Source organism: Emericellopsis cladophorae, assembly GCF_022114955.1.
Source record: "Emericellopsis cladophorae strain MUM 19.33 chromosome Unknown NODE_56_length_136797_cov_115_582007, whole genome shotgun sequence".
In the NCBI taxonomy this organism is placed as follows: Eukaryota; Fungi; Ascomycota; class Sordariomycetes; order Hypocreales; family Bionectriaceae; genus Emericellopsis; species Emericellopsis cladophorae.
Window position 1 is genome coordinate 24,356 of NW_026250981.1, and position 19,569 is coordinate 43,924.

Sequence of the window (19,569 nt, forward strand, 5' to 3'; positions counted from 1 at the left end):
GGCACTACTCAGCCCCCGAAGGCCCTGTCAATTTCATATGCGTGGGCGAAGACAGACTTTCCCCCAGAGTACCTCGCCCATCAATGCCACGAATTCCTCAAACTTGGTCTCCAGGGAGTCACCGTGATTATCTCGACTGGAGATATGGGTACAGGCCGACATCCCGACGGGGAGTGTGGCGACAAGACATCCACACCACAGTTTGTCCCTTCATGGCCAGCCTCCTGCCCCTGGGCCACGGCGGTGGGGGGCACAACGTTCGTTGCCACCGCAAACGAGGAGACTGTCACCTCATGGAGGACCTGCCATCTACCGGGCTTCCACATGAGCGAGATATTGCTGAGGTTGCCTACTTCCGCCCTCATGATGACGGCAACCGTTGCAGCGCCGGCGGCATGAGCAACGCCTTCGCCACCCCTGAGTATCAGGCACAGCACGTGGGTCGGTACCTTGAGCAGCAATCGCACCATATTGACAGTTTCCGAAATCATTTCAAGCAGTCCGGTCGAGCGTATCCTGATATTTCTGCTGCGGCCTCGTCAATCCAAGTCTTCACTGGCGGTCGATTCCATTCAGTGTCCGGCACGTCGTCTTCGGCCCCTATTTTCGCGGCGCTAATCACCAAGATCAATAATGAGCGTCCGCGCTCTGGAAAAGCACCCGTTGGGTTTCTCAATCCACCTTGTACGCGAACGCACGTGTGTCCCATGACGTGACGAAGGGTTACAACACTGGATGCGGTGTTGATGAAGCATTCCGGCCTACTAAAGGTTGGGATCCGGTGACTGGGCTGGGTACCCCAGACTATGGAGCTCTTTTGGATTTATTTATGAGCATGTAACAGCAGTAGTATAATCATGTGAGCAATTGCGAGTAGCAATATTCTCATCCATGGTGTCTCAAATCGTCGGGTGGCAGTACCAACTCCCGCCACTCGTGTGATGAATCCAAGCACTTAGCTCCCGCGGCTCTACACTCGACGCAAATGTCGAACTTTACCTTGACAGCAGTCAGGACACTGGTAAGTCCCTAGTTCTGTTGGGCCATAGCCAACGGAGGACCGCGTGCAGATGCTGCAGTGCGGATCCTGGCAGGTTCCAAGTAGCTCTCCCCATCGCCTTAATTCCTCTGTTTGATATGTCCGTTCAGATATGGGGTCGTATCGGTCATGTCAAAATTTGTATAAAGATGGTGGGTAGAAAGGGTACCACTGGACCTGATATAGGCTTCCTAGGTTTTCTTCCAAGCGCACCTTCCGGCGTCGAGCAAATTCTAGTACCATCTTTATCATCTTGGGGTTAGGGTTCACATTAACCCAGAACAGGACGTCGCGCCCTTGGGCGTCTTTGGCGAGTAGGTTAGCCGGGTCAACAGTAAGAAGGACGCGAACGACCATCATATGCCCATTGCTCGCGGCTGCAATAACAGGGCGAGTACCGAATGCGTCTGGCACGTCCCCAGAAAGATCAGCAGTTGACACGTCCCAGCCTTTGCGGTTGACAGCTTGGCCTTTACTCAAAATAAGAACAAGGCATTCATAATGACCTTTCCTCGCAGCATGAAACAGTGGTGTTCTGCCAAGATTGTCAGCAGACGCCATGTTGAACTGCGGGTTCTTCACCATGACCCTCAGGACATGTATTCTTCCAAGTTGGGCGGCGATGTGGACAGCACCAAAGCCAATATCTTCTTTCTGCCAGCCTGTGTTGGCCCCGGCAGCGGCCAGAAAGCGACAAAACGGAGGGTCGTCTTCTTCGGCAACCTGGTAGAGTAATGTGACCCCATCCTCGTTCTCGTCTTCGTTCAGCTGTTCAACGTCAACCCCGGCTCGCACGAACAGATTGGCAACGTCTAGCGACGTTTTCATTGCCTCTAACAACAACTTGCGACCATCTATTTCTTCCCAAAGCCCAAGATCTGACCAATCTAGGGTTGGAAGGCATTGCACGAGCTCAGGATTCTCGCAAAATACTCCCAAATACAGAAGTTCCCTAAAGAATGGTTGCAGCGGGCTGCCATGATGCAACAACGGCGTAATCACGTTTGTCATCCTTTTGTGACTTTCTGCCATGTTCCATAGTAGTTGGAAGTCCGAGTGAAGTCTCAAATCAGCCCGCCACAACAGCCGAATGTATTCTGTCCAGTCTTTGATTCTTGCTCCCTTGTTTGCGACGTCCATACCGGAAGTATCAATGGCGATGTTAGAAATGGCGAGAGTTTGGAGATCCATTACATGGCTTCGCTCATGTGACTCAGTACGAAGAAGCAGCTTGACGATATCTGGCGATGGACCCAGAGTAGTAGAGTGAAGTGGCGTCCAACCCGGTGGTATCGAGGTGCCTCTCAGAGAAGCCCCATGACCTATCAAAATCTCGCATATGTGTGTGTGTCCGTACCTAGATGCCATTTGGAGCGGCGTGTAATCGCGTTTGCTTCGCGTGGAAAAAATTCCTTCTTGAGATTCAAGGCTATCCTCTGCTGGGAGACAATTGTTCAATGTTGATACTTGATGCGTCTCCTTCATCCTGCTGAGCGCATCATCTGGTGGATTGACCCATGCGCCGTGCTTAAAGAGGAGTCCGACCATCGAGCTGTGGCCCAAGCGACACGCCTCAAAAAGGGGCATCTTGTCGAAGCAGTCAATGGGATAGTTTAGCTGGGCCTCATGGGTTTCAGTAAGAGTTCTGGCCAACTCTATGCCTCGGAAATGTTTGGACATTGCCACTGCCCAGTACAGCGCGGTGCAGCCATCGGGATCTACCGCATCAACGTCGAAAGCGCATGACCTGAGGTAGTGATGGATTAAAGGTAGGTATCCGTCTTTTACTCCGGCCGAAAGGTTCTGATGTAATATGATCTCGAGTCTCAGGGCACGGCGGAAGGTGGACGCCCGCTGGTGGTCAATTGTCCAAGCAACTGCGTCCCATCTGCGGCGCAGATAGAGCACATGGCCTTTGCAGTCGCAAACAGGGTCCCGGCACTCGTAGAAGCGAGGGTTGCGCTGGCTACGACGGCACAGGTATGCGTTCAGCTGGCGTGAGAGAACCTGGCTGGTCCTGGCCATGGAGTTGACATTTGAGGCCCACAGATACTCGGCGAAGCTGTCGGCTATCATTTCGATCAATTCCTGCGGTAGTTTTTCTAAGTTGACAGACGGTTCTCGCTTGCAGTGGCCGCCGCTTGCTTCTTCGGCCGACACCATGTTTGCTCCTTGGTGAAAGTGAACACTAGTCGTAGAAGAGCAATGTTTGTTTGGGCTGGCCGAACAGGGGTCGTGGTTGCATGCTACAATCTCACCCTCTGCATCTCTGCGCAGATCGACATATGCTGGACATGAGGACGAACACCTTGTCGTGGTCGCTTGATGTTCGATGCGCGGTGCAGACTCACAGTCGCACTCACGCTCAGAGTCAGCATGGTTGTACATGTACATCTCAGATATGCATTCAAGCGTGTGAGTCCCTGTCAATCTGGCTAGCTGCATAAGTAAATATCCCTGCATGTGCTCACTGGCTTCTAGTAGTCTAGAACATGTAGCATGTCTGGCATGAACCACGACTTCGCTTTCTTTTCGTCGTCTCGACGCCATTTGATGACACGGCACTGTATTCCCTCCTGTTATCGGTGCCTTAAATAGCTCGAGCCATTTTGGCAGGGAAGTGTCCTGGAAAGTCACGCTGGAACGCAGCGAGCGTCCAATCCCATCACGCGCGAACGCCACCTGGACCACACGAAGTATGTAACCTAACCCTTCTCCTGTTCTGTCTTCAAGATCGCTACATTCTCGAAGTCAAATCCTATTGTCTATTCCCCAAGGATTGGTCCCGAGTCTACTCAGGATGGGCACTGAGGATGAATCGCCTGTCCACTTTTGTGAGGACCTACGAACTAGGTATACGAGTTGACGAACCTCAGTATTTTTGTTTTGTTTTCACTGCTGTTTGAAATCACAATATTGCCATTGTTGAGTACTTGTTGTCCAGAAAAGATGTGGACATCAAAAAGCGTGATGAACACGGCTATCCAGCCTTTTATTGGGCCGTGGGCCCGACCACAAGCACAGGTGATGGGTTGCCCTGGCAGACTGCTAAGCTACTCCTCGCGTGTGGAGCAGAAGTCGACGCACTCGAGTTGAGAATCGACAAGACTGCTCATAGGAAGAGCATGCATGTTTGGCTACATCGAAATTGTCAAGCTTCTGCTTGCAAATGGAGCCAGTGTCAACCCGCCGACCGATGACACTGTTGATACAGGAAGCCCGGTGGAACACCCTGGCTACGGACCTCTTCACTGTGCGGCTGCTTTTAATCACGTCGAGGTGATACGCCTTCTCCTAGACCACGGAGCAAACATCGAGTCATCGTACTCCGACACTACATATACCCCTGTATGGGTTGCTGCAGGGGCCAGAAATCTTACGCCCGCTCGAATTCTTCTCCAAGCAGGGGCCAAGGCAAACCCTCGCGGTACTGGTCCGTCTCCTCTTGAACACCTATTTTCAACCTTGAACAAGGGTCAAAATGTGTGGCTGCCTCGGGCACCCTATTTTTTCCTATTGGTCGTGTGTGCTTGCGCTTCTTGAAGCCGGCGCATTGCCGAGCACGCGGCTGCTAGACCGTGCTCTCGCTCAAAACCTTTCCGAAATCGCCTGCGGCTTGGTCAAGTACGGCGTCGACCTGAGCTCTCAAGAGCCATGATTATTATCTAAAATCCTGAGGACACACCCGTGGGACTGCTCGACATTAATCAAGATCCTGGTTGGAATGGGCTTCGATTGCAATATGCGTCGCCCAGAGGTTGGACTGGCACCCATACGCATTGCGGCCTACCGAAACTACACACAAGCGATCCGGGTGCTGCTCGGTGTCGGGGAAGATATTGAGCAGAGGGATGATTTGGGGCGAACTCCCCTCCGGTGTGCGATGAGCACAAGATTTGGGAGGCCCTCCGCAACTGAGACTATTGAGCTGCTACTGAAGAGAGGAGCTGACCCTTTGGCTACAGACCGTCGACTGGAGACACCGCTCCATGCAGCTGCACATTTGGGCGACGTGGCAACGATGACATTGTTGCTGGAGTCGGACATGTTTGGAGACAACTTAAGCCCGCGGGACCACAGCGGCAAGTATACTATCTTTCACGCTGCGGAGAACGGACACTACGAGGTGCTGAATCTTCTCCTCGAGAACGGCCGCTCAACAGAACGCTACAAGCTTCGTGGCCATCTGGATGGCGACCAACCATGCAATAACCATAAGGACGAGGATGGATGTACTCCTCTCACAGCTGCAGCGCGCCACGTGGGAGACAACAGCGAGAATGACCTGCGATCAGTGGAGATCCTTCTCAGGGCAAACCCGACCGACTTTGACGCCAAGGATCCGTAAGGCCTTGGTCTGCTCGACATCTGACCTGACAACGAGGAACTTGAAGACATAACCAATGATCTAGCGCAGCAATCGAAAAGGTCCGGCAAAAAGGCCATCGAACGATCACGTCACTGAAAAGAAATACTGAGGTTGATCGGGCTAAATCTTTCAATCCTCCGTAGCAATTGGACTCAAAATCACTGGAGGCAACGGAGTAGGTACCACCATCAAAGCTGCGACTTGGGCGGGTCCCAATATGTACCCTCGCCAAAAGTGATCTCGGAATCCTCCATCCTCACTCCGACATGCCACCTCTTCATGCCTGGCCAGAAATTCTCAAAGTCAGTCTCGCCTAGGCCTTGCTGCAGATCCATCCAGCCAACGGTTGCCCTCCTCGTGTATTGACCCGGGACAATGGCGCACCACTTGTCCGTGCCAGGCAACTCTCTGTGACTTGCGTCCTTGCCTTCTGGGAGAGGCGGCTGTACAAGTGTCGCGTCAAATCCCAAGTAGTTGAGCAGGTTTGCGGATATTGGAAATGACGGGACCAGCGGAATTGGCTTGAAAGAGGCTTGAAACAACGGAAACTTTGAGGGAGAAGCCTCGGTAGGGTCAGATGGCACATCGTGGTGGAAGACCTTGACGGCTGTGCTTCCATTTGGTGTCTCCTTGAACTCGAAAGATGCTAGATGTTTTGGGATGTTCCAGTCTGATTGGAGAACGGTTAGCAATGACTTCTTCACATCTCAAACACATACTCTTCCTTCCGTTCCAACAGGTGTACTTCTGCGACACATAGATCCTGGTGATCCTGGCGTTCTTCTTCTTTACCCGCTTCCCATTCTCTTCGACCACATGATTCCAGAAGCCTGGGATAATTATAAGCTCATCGTAGGGGCCGACTGGACTTTCGGTATAGCGGATAATCTGCACCACGCCCAGCCCACCGAGATACTCGTTGCCATCTGGCAAAGCATAGTCCGAGTTGCCCTCTAGAGGCGAGAAGGCGAGGCCAGCCGACTTTGCCGTCGCAAAGTCCCCCTTGTTGGTCCAGAATGGAAACAGGTACACTGTGCCCTTGAGTTTCCAGGGTGCTGGGACATGAGTGATGTCGCCTGGTGGTGGTGTCATGTTTGCGCAACGTCCCCTGGATACGCTTGTCGGCCTCTGTCAGTCATCAGACAAGTCCCGGATGCGTGTTTTGAGAGGCTTGTTGACGAGAGTTTTGGAGGTCAGACAGTGGCTTCACTCTTCAGCGCTGTGAGTAACAGAAGTGTGGGGTAGAGGCGACTTATAAGCATGGACAGTGGACGACAAATGCGGCAATCCGCTCGTGCACTCACTCACGCTTCACCTAATATGCCGGCTTGGCATGAATCGCATATACTCCGTAGACACTCATATGTTCCCGGGGTATTAGGCTTGAATGACGGACCCCAGCAATGGTAACACACGATTCCGAGGACCACAAGGCACATGGATGAAGCATGCATGGCCAACCTTGAGAAAGTGACCCCATTTTGTATCTCCATTTGGACAGAAGTCCCCGGTGCAGTGTACCGTGTGCCAGTAGACTCGCTCATATATGAAGCAAGGTTGAATGGAGTTGCGGATCGCATGCCACGTCGAAAGGTTACCCGAGGTTGGCATTTTGATTGAGATGTATCATTGAAATAGCAACAAGCCGTTCCAGACAGGCGTATACTGAAAATAAATCCAAAGTCACCAAAGTCACCAAATCTCAAAAAAAAAAAAAAAAAATCCATTTTCAGTCGCAACGCACGTATAAAACATGTCATACAGCCATGACGAAAATCTCTGTTTGAAGCTCGACATCACTAGTCTAGGCGCGAGAATGCAGATAGGGTATGCAGATCACGACAAGCAAGATGGATTTCTGGTCCCCTGCAAACACTGGCGCAACCCATTCATAAAGGCCAAATACTTGACGAGTACGGAAATGCCGGATGGGGAAGAGCAAGAAGAGCTGATTGAGACAACATACCTTTCCTATGTGAGAAGAAACATAGCGAGTCTACATGTAGATTGCGACATCGGCGGCATCTAATCCAGCCTACCCTGTGGCGTTTGACTCATCAAAATTGCATCTCGTCGTCCAAGTCCACGGAAGTCTTGAAGAAGGAACTCTGCCATCACCAGACAGTATCAGCGCAGATATCTTCATGTTTCTCACTGCTTCTCATGTCTCGCCAGAGTTTACCAGACAAGCACCTTCAGAATTGCACATTCACCAAAGTTGATTAGCCGCTCGATACATACATGTGAACTCAAACCGCTCATCGTCACCAGGAACACACACGCATTTATCATGAGCATCGACGAATCCATCGAGGCCCTGCTGAAATGGGCCTCGGACAACTCAATCACTCTTAATGGCATACAACCAGAGGTCCTGCCCGGTAGAGGTATCGGTATACTGGCAACTCGTGACATAAAGGTAACGGAACTCTCCTGGCCCCATCTCATACACCAACCATTGACAGTTACCTATATAGGTAGGCGAAGACATACTACAGGTGCCTACGCCCCTACTCCGTACATTTGACAGTACACCGAAGACAGTGACCTCCCGTCTCAAGGGGGCAACTGTCCACGCCATCCTTGCCACAGCACTGTCTCTGGACATGAACAGCCCGCCAGAGGACTTTCTGCCCTGGAAAGCCGTCTTTCCCACAAAGACCGATATTCAGACGCTCATGCCGCTCTGCTGGCCTTTGGAACTACAAGCCCTGTTGTCAGACACCTCACAAGACCTTCTCTCCAAGCAAAGAGCCAAATTCGAGAAAGACTGGGCGCTCGTGTCAAAATCCTACCCCGACATGTCACGAGAAGACTACCAGTACGCATGGCTACTGATCAACACACGAACATTCTATCACACCACCCCTCGGACGAAAAAGTCGCTCCTCAAAGACGACAGGATCGCGCTACAGCCCGTCGCCGACCTCTTCAACCACTCTCCTGACGGCTGCACCGTGTCATACTCGTACCAGGGCTTCACCATCACGACCACAAAGCCAGCTTTAAAGGGGGAGGAGCTCTTCATCCGGTATGGATTTCACTCGAATGACTTTCTCCTGACAGAGTACGGATTCATCCTCGAGTCCAACACCTCAGATAGCGTGTGTCTGGATGAGTACATCAAACCTCTGCTGAACAAGGAGAAGAAGAGTATGCTCGACGGACGTGGTTACTGGGGACGATACATGCTTGGTAGAGATGGAGCGTGCTACCGCACGCAAATCGCCTTGCGAACACTGGTACTGAGAGAATCCCAGTGGTTGATGGTGCTTGATGGTCTGAGGGGGGAGGACGTTGACCAAGACGCCGTCAACGACATCTTGCTCAAGGTGCTAAGGCAATATCTGAAGGATATTGAGGTGGTCAAGGCAAAAGTCAACGACGCAAGCACGGGTGACATTACACGAAACACGCTGCGGGATCGTTGGCAGCAGATCCAAGATCTCATAGAAGCCACGGTGAAAGAGATATCATGAGCTCATGTCAAAGATTCAAATTCCCAAATGCTCCATATCGTCGTGGCGCCAATAACTCTCTCACGATGCAAACACCCTATTTGTACATGGGTTGGCTGCTCTTGTCGCCACAGATGACGAGCCATGTCAAATGTGCCAAGAGGTCCGCCTCACGCTTGACGTGATGGATGCAGCTCCAGAACACCATCGTTTCAACCTTTCAGTGTAGCCATGTCAAAGACCTGCTTATTCCGGGCGTGGACGTTTGGCGCCGTGAGGATTGCCCCAATCACCACCGCCACCACCCTGGTTCTGGCCAAAGCCACCAAAGTTGTTGAAGTTACCGGGGATGCCTTGAAAACCTGCAGTAGCGTCTGTCAGCGAGCTCTCTCTCCGTTCCAGATCGGCAATTGGTGATCTTCCATGCGCGGCGGCACCATCCGAGCTGAGCTGCTCAGTTAGGTCTGGCCTCCCAAGAGCCGCTGCGAAAGGATCCTGCCGCCCATCTTGGCAATGGCAATGCAGAAGCTCACTTACCAGGCATACCGGTAGCACCCATCATTCCCATGCCCATTGCGCCGGGCATGCCCATGTTCATACCGCCCATGGGGTTCATGCCCATCATGTTTCCTCCACGGCCACCCCTCATGCCGCCTCCTCGCATACCGCCGCCCATCATATTGCCACGGCCGGCGTTGAACGCAAAGTTACCACCACCGCCGCCCATGCCGAATCCGCCGCCACCGCCCATGTTGTTGTTGTAACCGCCACCTCCACCAAAGTTACGATTGTAGCTGTTCTGGCCCATGTTGCCGCGGCCTCCGCCATAGCCCCCACGCCCGCGGAAGCCTCCACCAGAGTTGTAGTTCCCCCGATCGCTGTAGGAGCCTGGCTGGGCTGATCTCGGCTGGTCCTTACCCCGTGCGGGGGCGTCCTTGGGGAGGGTTCGGAACGGGTTCATATTTGGGTTCCAGTACTGTGTCGAGATCTTCTTCTGGCCAAGATGACCACCGTCCGCGGGCATCTTGTCGATCAGGTGTTTCGCCGATGTCGCGTCGTGAGCGGAGTTAAATTCAAGGTATATTTGCCTGCGCTTGTTAGTATGTTGCGCCAGCCGCTCACAGTCCTGGGCCACGAACCCTTTGCTCTTGCCGTTCACTTTGTGCTCGCTGAAGGACATATCTTTGACGCCTGCTTCACATCCGCCCTGCCGTAACCAACCGCGGATATCGTCATCTGTCGTCCACCAATTGAGTTCGGAAATCATCAGCGCGGTTGTGGCGTTGGGATCAACAGACCCTTGTCCATCATCCCCTTGGTCGTAGGCCTGCGGATTCTTCGACTGCTCTTGGTCGCGATCGTGGTCGTCGTGTGCTTGTTCGTGATGCGCACCGGCGCGGTCGCCGTTTGCATGGTGTTGCTGATCGCTCCCTGAACTATGTTGCTGTTGGTCATTACCAGCATCTCCATAGTAATCGATCTCGTAGTCCTCCTCCGCCATGATGCTGACTGGTATGCAAACACTGGTTGTCAACAGTGCTTTGCAAGGGCAAGGCGGCTGGTGAGGTCAAGGAGGTTGGCTGCAGCTATTACATGTATGGTATTATGTGTGCTCTGTGCGAGATACAAATGAGGCTTTCCGGAACCTTTGATGGTCATCAGCAATCCGTGTTCTCCATCGAATGTCGAGCGCGCTTTGCCTTCCAGAGTTCAGTTTGCCAGTGCAGAATACGTACAGGAAGGGCCAAACGCTCTCGGACGAAGCAATTCGCTCCGCGTTTCCCAGGCTGCTTTATCTCAAAAGGGGTTGAGAAGAAGAGCAATAATGATGATACAGGATCAGCTTGAACTGACGTAGCGCTGGGAGAGTTGATGCGGCTGCAGCACAGCTTTCGGCCGCGTGGGCTCTTCTTAGTGCCACCGTACACCTCGCTGCTCTGATGAATAGGTACAAATGTTTTGCTCGCAGCCCAACACGCAAATCTCAACCTTGCTCAATGTCGGTCGGCGTCGCTACTGTCGTTGTGGCGGCGGACAGAAAACGGGTTCGATGATCAAATGCGAAGCACACTTGAGATGGCGGAAAGGGACGGGCGTCCCGTGTGCGACTGGGGTGACTAGGGTCTGTCTTCCGGCAGGCAGTGAATTTGGAGTTGCTGCAGGTGAGAAGCTCTGCAGACGCGAGAGCTGGATTAGTGAATTATGCGGTGTGATGCCGTCACGCGTGAGGATCTCGGAGCAGCAAGCTCGTAGTTGAGACTTGGGAATTGAAGATCATTGAACGGGTAGCAGTTTTACGGAGTTGATTATGGTGACGGAGCTGAGCTGGGTGACGACTGTAGTGGATCGCAGAGGTGTCGTGTGTCGTGGAGACGGGAACCATCAGCAGGCGACGGCTGGAAGTCCAGCGCGAAAGATGCTGTGCAGTCAGTTTGCTGATGGGGGCTTGATTAGGTCACAAATGTCATATAACAAAGACGCCTGGCATTGGTGGTGTAGGTACGATGTCGTCAAAATTTGAGACGCAATGCGCCCCAAGCTTTTGACTTGATGTTTTCACGACAACTCAGGTCAGCTCTGGCTCCGGTGAGCGGCTTGAGCCAACTTCGTTGCATCTGCCTCTTTCCCCCGACCTGGACAGCGGGGTGCTAGGACAGACACAGCTCGGAGCAATGATGATCCGACACTTCCCCGTGTCTCCAACTCGAGGTCGAGCCAAGTGGCCTTGGATGGATCAACCGGACTAAGCCCGACGCCAGGGGGTCCAACGGTGGCCGACGTTGAGAACACGTCGCTGCGGTGGCCAAATTAACCCCAGAAACGCTGCAGAGGTCCCTGAAATCTGTCGCCAAACCACCACCTCCCAATTCCCAAACACCACGCGACAAACCAAGCTTTCATCATCTACCACAATGGCCGGCGATCAGGTTCAAGAGCTCCTCGAGGCTCCCTCTGAGTTTGCAAAGAGCGGCATCCAGTTCATGCGCCGCTGCACCAAGCGTACGATGCGAATCCCCTACCACGGCGAGAGTTGCAACATGGACTAACGTGGTGTAGCTGACAAGGCGGAATACCTGCGTCTCTGCCAGGCTGTCGGTGTTGGTCTGGTGATCATGGGCGCTGTTGGATACATTGTCAAGCTGAGTACGGCACCGCGGCGCCCCCTTCTCGCCATGTTGCGCGATCTGTGCTAACCCACGTGTTCAGTTCACATGCCTCTCAACCGGGTACTAGTCGGTGGCGCGTAATGGAGAACGAAGGAGGATGTTGTGGACGAACTTGGGCGAGGACAGCCCACCCGACGGGGCGATAATACCATGTGCGGAGACCGGGCGTTGGGTTACAGCTGGAAGCATACGGCGGCGCGAAACCTCGGCACTGCTCCATTCAATACATGTCATTTTTTTTTCGCGGTCAAGATGCATGCTGATCTGAAAGGTCAAGCATGTATACCTTACATCGCATACTTGATACACAGGCTATGTAGAATATGGTCTTCATCTGCGCAGCCACTGATGTTCCGGATCAGTAGGCCTCTTCCCATTCAGGTTTGCGCATCTTGGGGTCGTAGTTGCAGGACATTGGCGGGTCGCCTTCATCATTCAGGCCCTCATTGAAGGAATGTAGCGAACAGGTCCCCCTGGCAAGACTGTATCCATTCCACGCGGATGCTACTTCTGTCAGCTTCTTTACCTGAATTCAAGATACGGCTTACTTACCAACGAGGAAAGGCGCGTTGGGGTGCCAGCTGGCGTCACGCACGCAAGTTGACCATGAACCGCCGTCATCAAAGCGGTAATATCTCCGGGAACTATCCCCGTCTCGCTCGCGCGAGTCCTTTGTCGCCTTCTGGACGTCGATAACCCGAGCCAGCGTGGCATCCATGTTCCACACGTAAACTTTGCCATCTCTGCTGCCCGAGTACACATAGCGCGAATTGGTCGCGTTAGGGGGGGAGAAGTGGCAGCGGATGAGGGTATTGAGCACCTTGTGTCCTCGGAACGTGACGACCGAGTTGTCGTGGGGATGGGGGTCCCAATCCTCCTCGTCATATCGACCCATGCGATAGTCGTAGCTTCTGTAGCGCGTGTGTCTCTGTGGATCCAAGTCGCGGAATTGGCGTCTGGACATGACCATGCGCACGTCCCAGAGCTTCATGCTCTGATCCTTGCCATTGCTGAGAATGTAGCGGCCGTCACCCTTGCTGTCAATGTAGGTGATCCCTTCGACGTGTCCGACGAAGGCGCCGACCTCTCGTTTGTCGCCCATACTTCTGCGGTCCCACACCTTGACTGTGGAGTCGTCTGAGCCGGAGTAGATGATGTGCGGCGAGGACTTGTCCGCAAAACAGACAGCGTTGACGTCGTCCGAGTGGCCCTCGATGTGATGTAGCACCCTCCGAGACTCAATATCATATACCACTAAGGAGCCACCGTTGGTTCCAGCCACCAGCTCTCTCCCGTCACCAGAGAACCGGACAGAGAAAATACCTGTGAACCCTCCTGGTCGGCCCCAATGCCCACGGCGGGCTTGATGGTCTTCGCTCAAATCGAGGTTGTACGGGTCTCCGGTATCTAGAGGATCGGTGGGTGCGATACAGACCAGCGGCGAGATGGACGTATATGCTAGCCATTTGTTGTCCGGACTGAGGGAGGCATCTGTCAAGGTCCATTGGCCCCAGGGATAGTGCACCGACTTGTAGTGTTTCCAATTATACGGATTCGACGTGTCGTACATTCGCACCTGAAAGTCTTGGCAGACGGAGTAGAAGAAGTTACCGTCATCCGAGAATTGTCCTGAATAGACAGGATCGTCGTAATGAATGATGTTCTCGGCTTGTGTGGTGGGTAGGAGGCTCTGTGCCAGAAGTCCATGGTTTCGTCTTCTAGCGTCGTAGTCGACGGTCCCAAGTTCTCGGTCAAGTATCCGCCTCGATACCTGCTTCCGCATACGCCGGTCAAATGCACTCTCGTTTGAACCAAAGACGCCCGATCGCATAAGCTTCTCGCCCTCGATACTGGGTACTTTGGGGAAGCGATTGGGATCTTTGGGTTGACGTCGGCCTCTTCTCAAGATTTGTGACAACGGTGATGGGTCATCTTCATCGTCTATATCGGCCGCGAGCTGTTCAGGATCCCCTAAAAGGCTGAGAATCTGATTCCTGCTCCAGTGGCCGCTTCTGGCAGCTGCAGGGCGTCAGTAGGGGAGCACCATGGATATTAAAGCCTTCACAGCTCACCTTGTAGAATGGTCAACAGAGGAATTGTTCCTTGTAATTCAATCCCATCATCATCATCATCTTCATCTTCCTCCTCGTCTTCCTCGTCCTCGTCGCCTTCCTCGGCATCGACAAAGTCAATAATGTCGTCGTCATGTTCGTGGGAGACTGGGGCATTCAACCAGGCAGGGTCATAATCCTCGTCATCTTCATCCTCGTCTTCATCTTCGGCGGACCCAGCGAGAACGGCCATCATATCTGCCTGCTCGTGCGGTAAAAGTCTATCGTCCACATCATGATATTCAGACGAAGTCTCGCTGTCAGATGCTGCGGCGCTGCTGCCTTGGGGCGCCCTGGCCGGAGCATTGGTATCTTGCGGGTGACCGCTCATTATGATGGCTTAGTGTAGCGCAGACTAAATGGACTCGCAAAACCAGCGGTAGAATGTCGTAGCGTGAATATATAACAACGATCTTAATGTCCGCTAATCATGGAGACATATGCCTGGCATCTTGCATTGCACGAACTCAGGAAAGTGGTGAACGCATGATATGAGTTAGGCCATTGGAGATGCTTGGGGCTCTGACGCCATGGAGTCCGGTCGGCGATGGCACTGGAGACGGCGGGGAGCTCTCCCCGGAGATAAGCCCGCCTCCGATATCAGCTTGCTTCATAAGCAAAAGAGGCAAAACTTAAAAAAATTAAAAAAAAAAAATTTTGGCAAGGAGCTGCTTTATGTATAATTATAACTATTAACGGCTGGAGCTGTGAGCGACCTTTCATGTTTCTTGAGCTTGAAACACATCACAGCCTCCCAATACCATCTGGCAAACACGGGATGACGGGTAGCGCCTTGGACGGCAGCTGGTATGGCTAAGGTACTTACGCACCGACTCTCGAGTGTGAGATGATGCGACCCGGCCGACTGGAACACGGTATCAAGCCTGTATCCGTAGCTGCAGTGATTCCAATTATCTGACTTGATGTTGAAATCCGATGCAGCGTTACACAAAAGTGAGTCCCAAAGACCATATGTGTGGCTGAAGGGGACTGGACATTCCTTTGCCACGCGCTAACCTCCATTGGCGTAAGTGTCCTATTAGGTCCTATTAGGGGTCTGAGATTCTAATCTAAGTGTCAAGAGGGCTCGGAAACGCTTCGATAAGATCGTTGATAGATTTGGTCTCAACCAAGTACTCAATGATAGACATGAATGAAGAATATGGCTCGCTAGCAACAGAATTCCCTCCCATGCCATGCCGACCGTAGATCGACTTACGCAATTTGGAGGGCGCGTACCTCGCGGCGCCAGATTCCAGGAATCCAGATGCAGGACGCGTAAGGTAAGGTATCTTAAGTAGGTACCTTAGACCCACCTGGGGCTGTGCGCCTGTCTTTCCTTCTTTCGTCCCTGATTTAGACAGAGAACATGATATTCTCCCATCCCTAGACTCAAGGCTGCTCGAATTGTTGATCGCGCCGAGCCTTGTTGGGAACCTTTGCATTCTGTTCTGTCTTTCACTGAATTTTTCTTTTCGAGCTTGCACGACCAGTTCCTTACGATACCGGACGCTTCATCGACCAGAGCCAGCAGCTGCGTGAAGCTGGCATCATCCCTTCAACTCTAGCGCCGACCCCTAAGCTCGACTGACCACGCGAGTCGTTTTACGAGGCCACCGCGTCAACCTTCACCACGATGAAGCCTGCCATGCACTCATCACTGCTTCTCCTCCTATTACCAGCTTTTGCGACTGCGTTGGGCGACCCAATCGGTGACGCGCGCGATCTTGACACATCTGCCATTATTGCGTCTGATGAGGCCGCTGGACATGTCGATCCCAGTGACCGACGAGAAACGCCAACCAAAGATGCACCCGTGGATGGCAGAGATGGGAAGCCCCATTTAGGGCCATTCGTCGGCTCGGACAGCACTGGCAATGGCGACCAGGGTCTTCCCCCGTTGAAGGGTCGCCCGGATGACTACACTGTCGTCGACGGCAAGAAGATACCCAAAACGAACGACGGCGTCATGTTCGACAAGAACCGCGATCGACCTCAAGAGGGCACCACGGGCACAGAAGGCGGCGTCACAGAGAAAGAAAAGACGCGCAAGGAACGAGAAAACCAGCTCGGCGCACGATTGCAAGCGCAACCCGAATCTCCCAAGGAACAGCCGCCATTGCCACATAGCGAGCAAGAGAAGATGACGGGCAGCGCAACGCAGGGAACAGATCCTGTGGGCGACGAGAAATCGTACACGGGATTCGAGGTACGAGCTGCCACCAAGCATGACGGATTGCCCAAAATGCTGACTACCGCAGAAACCTGACGACCTGCCCGAGACAGGTGCAAACCCCCCCCCTGTGCCTGAATCGGCAACGAAATCCCACCTTGACCTTGCGGGCGACTCGGACACGCACACGACCGACCCTGAAGAGGACGACGAGGGCTTGATCCAGCCATTCCACTCCTTCGTGCTGTCACTGACCATGATTCTGGTGTCCGAGGTTGGCGACAAGACATTCCTCGTCGCCGCCCTCATGGCCATGAAACACGACCGGATGGTGGTTTTCTCGGCTGCTTTCGGCGCTCTGCTGGTGATGACCGTGTTGTCGGCTGTTCTTGGCCACACCCTACCTGCTCTGCTCCCACGACGTCTGACCAGCTTTGCTGCTGCGGTGCTCTTCTTTGTGTTTGGCGGCAAGCTGCTTCGCGAAGGAATGGAGATGGACCCAAACGAGGGTGTCAGCGCCGAGATGAGTGAAGTTGAACAAGAGTTGGCCGAAAAGGAGAGGGAGATGGGGCGCAACGGCCCAGAGGACCCCCACACGCTCGAGATGGGGCTCAATGGACGCAGGTCACGATCAAAGACCAGAATGTCGTCGCCTCCAAGGTCTCCATCACAGTCCCCTCCGAGAACGTCTGCCGGAGCCAGCGCTCTCACGGGAGCATTGCAGGGCATGGGAAATCTGTGCTCCCTGCTGCTCAGCCCCGCGTGGGTACAGACGTTTGTGATGACCTTTCTGGGCGAGTGGGGTGACCGGAGCCAGATTGCTACCATTGCCATGGCTGCCGGACCAGATTACTGGTGGGTGACACTGGGGGCCATGGTTGGCCATTGCTTCTGCACAGGTGCGGCCGTCATTGGAGGCAGGGCGATCGCAGGGCGAGTTAGCCTTAAAGTTGGTGAGTGAAGCTGTCTGCGCAGATCTGCGGCGAATATGAGGCTTGGACTAACAGCTTGCAGTGACCGTTGGCGGCGCAGTGGCATTTCTCGTTTTTGGATTCATCTACCTCATCGAGGGGTTTTACGCCTGATGCTTTGGACCGTCTGCTTCGATTTCGCTTTTTTTTTTTCACTATTTTTCTACTTGTAATTCACAAGCATCGCCGCACGGCGGCTCAACTTTTGTTTCATCCACTAATGCTGTTGGCGGGAATGGTAAAAGAAGATAACGGCGTTTATGATCACTTTGAGTTGTACACTAGGGCGAGCCCACGATTATGATGGCTAGAGCAGGATTAGACATGAAGGGGCTGGACAAATGTTTCGAGTACCAGTGTTCCTAAGTATCTGTTTTTACTCTCTGGAACAACATCGAACCATCTACATGACCAACTCCAAGTTCTTGTCTGTCATCTTGTGTGTCTAACACTACATGTTCAATAGGGCTCAGGATGATCGACGGCTTGAGGTCAACCGTCACCCCGCGGCAAACGTCCCCGGTCTCCGAGTGGGCATGACGCAATGGCAAATGTCCAATCACCGTGCGTTCAGTACGACACAGCCAATCCGACATATAATTAGGCAGAACACTTCACTGTCATCGCCTCCCTACTGTACCTATGCACAATGCTCTCTCGCCTTCAATCAGACTTGTCGGGTTATCCGAGTCCATTGTGAGCCAGACCACATGCACAGATCGACTGTGTCTGTCCATCTCGTGGCTGTATCTCTCGGGGCTGACCGTCTGTGTTAACCAGTCTATGTCCCTCAGTCAACTGTTCAACCTGGGGATGCTCGCGATATTGGAATTTGGATGATATAATACAAGTCTATGACTTGCTATTTTGATATACACGCACAGCTGGAAAGACAGGGTCAATCCAATAGCCACTGCCGCTCATTTTCAGCCCTAACTAAGCCTACAGAAATCCTAACATGGTCAAGACCAAGGGCCAGGGGCAACCAGGAGGTAACGCCCCCAAACGAACCCCCAACAAGAAGGTCAGAACTGGTTGCAAGACATTCAAGTGCGTACGTCCCTGTCCCTGCGCCAGCCAAGTTGTACCGCTAATGTCTTTGTTGCTCGCAGGATCCGTCGCATTCGATGCGACGAAGCTAGGCCAACCTGCAACAAGTGCACGTCAACAGGCCGTAAGTGCGACGGATACGCTACCGGCCCAAGGTACCCATTGCCCGGTCAGGGGCCGTCCTCTGCCGCCGCTAATTTGGCATTGAGCAGTGGGGGGGCCCAGAAGTTTGTCATCCTCCGTGTCCTTTGAGTCCATGAGCATTTCGCCTAGACCCAGTCCGACCCCAGGGGATCGCCTGGGGGCATACCTCGCGACACAGCTGGGACCAATCACAGGCATGTTGCTCAACTTGTCGTACTGGAAGTATCTTCCCGGTCGGTTGGACAACAGCCAGGCCTTGCGTGCCAGCCTGGTGGTCTTTTGCAACAGCTGGCTGAACTACAAGACTGGGCTTCCGCCGAGCCAGCTTATCGAGCCCAAGCTCTACGGGCTGGCAATACGAAGCTTGCAGGCCGCGATCGATGGGCCAGAGCAGCTCAAAGTGGAGATTCTCGCATCGATTGTCATCTTGCACCGGGTTGAGACTCTGCTCGACTTGATACGAGGATCGCATGTCACGAACCATGCCAAGGGACTCATCGGCCTGTTGCAGAAAAAGGGGTACCCCAATTTTGACGATCCGCTGGAAACTCACCTCATTGTGGACATGCAAGCGGCAATGGTGTCTCACTGGCTCGTTCATCGGGACGTGAATTTCATGCACCACTCAGGCTGGTCAGACGTCTTCAAGCGATGTGCAGTCGTCGTTGCAGCGGCAGGTGACGACGGGGGGCTCAACATGGCGCCATTCCACGAGTTCGACAGAGCACTCGGTTCCCGGGCCGAGATATGCCATGGCGTACGCGGCATTCACAACATCGCCGATCGCGAAGCTGCGAAGATCGAGGCAGCGCGTAAAGAGGACGAGATACAACAGATGCTCGACGAAGTGCGTGAGAGTTTCCAACCGCGAATCGAGTACATGCGCGCAAACGGCGGCATCGAACAGGTCGCTACCCCGACTTCGCCCAGCGGCTACGCATACGACTTTCCAACAGACAAGTGACCGGGCGGCAGGACTTTGACCTGGCCATGAGAGGCGACACCTTTCAAGCAGACGAGCCATGAGCAATGCTGTCGTATTAAGCTCATTTGATAAAGGCGCTGTCAAAGCTAAAGCGTGTAGTGT

General features: G+C 53.3%; 8 protein-coding genes across 8 annotated transcripts; 5 read left to right on the plus strand and 3 right to left on the minus strand.

Annotated features, from left to right (window-relative positions):
* Nucleotides 1-4,781: 4,781 nt before the first annotated feature.
* Nucleotides 4,782-5,387, plus strand: J7T54_003842 (Ankyrin repeat domain-containing protein 50; the record flags this gene model as incomplete). The annotated part of the gene is made up of 2 exons (XM_051509185.1): nucleotides 4,782-4,917; nucleotides 5,005-5,387. The coding sequence occupies 2 exons, from the start codon at nucleotides 4,782-4,784 to the stop codon at nucleotides 5,385-5,387; spliced, it is 519 nt and encodes a 172-aa protein (XP_051359762.1).
* Nucleotides 5,388-5,596: 209 nt separating this feature from the next.
* Nucleotides 5,597-6,500, minus strand: J7T54_003843 (uncharacterized protein; the record flags this gene model as incomplete). Its single annotated transcript, XM_051509186.1, has 2 exons — nucleotides 5,597-6,078; nucleotides 6,128-6,500. 2 exons carry the CDS (start codon nucleotides 6,498-6,500, stop codon nucleotides 5,597-5,599), a joined length of 855 nt encoding a protein of 284 aa, XP_051359763.1.
* Nucleotides 6,501-7,698: 1,198 nt separating this feature from the next.
* On the plus strand, nucleotides 7,699-8,887 carry J7T54_003844 (Ribosomal lysine N-methyltransferase set11; the record flags this gene model as incomplete). The annotated part of the gene is made up of 2 exons (XM_051509187.1): nucleotides 7,699-7,795; nucleotides 7,953-8,887. The coding sequence occupies 2 exons, from the start codon at nucleotides 7,699-7,701 to the stop codon at nucleotides 8,885-8,887; spliced, it is 1,032 nt and encodes a 343-aa protein (XP_051359764.1).
* A 225-nt stretch (nucleotides 8,888-9,112) lies between these two features.
* J7T54_003845 (RRM domain protein) lies at nucleotides 9,113-10,367 on the minus strand (the record flags this gene model as incomplete). The annotated part of the gene is made up of 3 exons (XM_051509188.1): nucleotides 9,113-9,228; nucleotides 9,404-9,954; nucleotides 10,006-10,367. 3 exons carry the CDS (start codon nucleotides 10,365-10,367, stop codon nucleotides 9,113-9,115), a joined length of 1,029 nt encoding a protein of 342 aa, XP_051359765.1.
* A 1,411-nt stretch (nucleotides 10,368-11,778) lies between these two features.
* Nucleotides 11,779-12,114, plus strand: J7T54_003846 (transport protein Sec61 subunit gamma; the record flags this gene model as incomplete). Its single annotated transcript, XM_051509189.1, has 3 exons — nucleotides 11,779-11,866; nucleotides 11,924-12,010; nucleotides 12,074-12,114. 3 exons carry the CDS (start codon nucleotides 11,779-11,781, stop codon nucleotides 12,112-12,114), a joined length of 216 nt encoding a protein of 71 aa, XP_051359766.1.
* A 277-nt stretch (nucleotides 12,115-12,391) lies between these two features.
* J7T54_003847 (LEC14B protein-like protein) lies at nucleotides 12,392-14,475 on the minus strand (the record flags this gene model as incomplete). Its single annotated transcript, XM_051509190.1, has 3 exons — nucleotides 12,392-12,537; nucleotides 12,586-14,052; nucleotides 14,106-14,475. 3 exons carry the CDS (start codon nucleotides 14,473-14,475, stop codon nucleotides 12,392-12,394), a joined length of 1,983 nt encoding a protein of 660 aa, XP_051359767.1.
* Nucleotides 14,476-15,780: 1,305 nt separating this feature from the next.
* Nucleotides 15,781-17,402, plus strand: J7T54_003848 (putative Ca2+/H+ antiporter; the record flags this gene model as incomplete). The annotated part of the gene is made up of 3 exons (XM_051509191.1): nucleotides 15,781-16,353; nucleotides 16,406-17,270; nucleotides 17,332-17,402. The coding sequence occupies 3 exons, from the start codon at nucleotides 15,781-15,783 to the stop codon at nucleotides 17,400-17,402; spliced, it is 1,509 nt and encodes a 502-aa protein (XP_051359768.1).
* An 844-nt stretch (nucleotides 17,403-18,246) lies between these two features.
* Nucleotides 18,247-19,446, plus strand: J7T54_003849 (uncharacterized protein; the record flags this gene model as incomplete). Its single annotated transcript, XM_051509192.1, has 3 exons — nucleotides 18,247-18,338; nucleotides 18,401-18,462; nucleotides 18,677-19,446. 3 exons carry the CDS (start codon nucleotides 18,247-18,249, stop codon nucleotides 19,444-19,446), a joined length of 924 nt encoding a protein of 307 aa, XP_051359769.1.
* Between the last annotated feature and the right edge of the window lie 123 nt (nucleotides 19,447-19,569).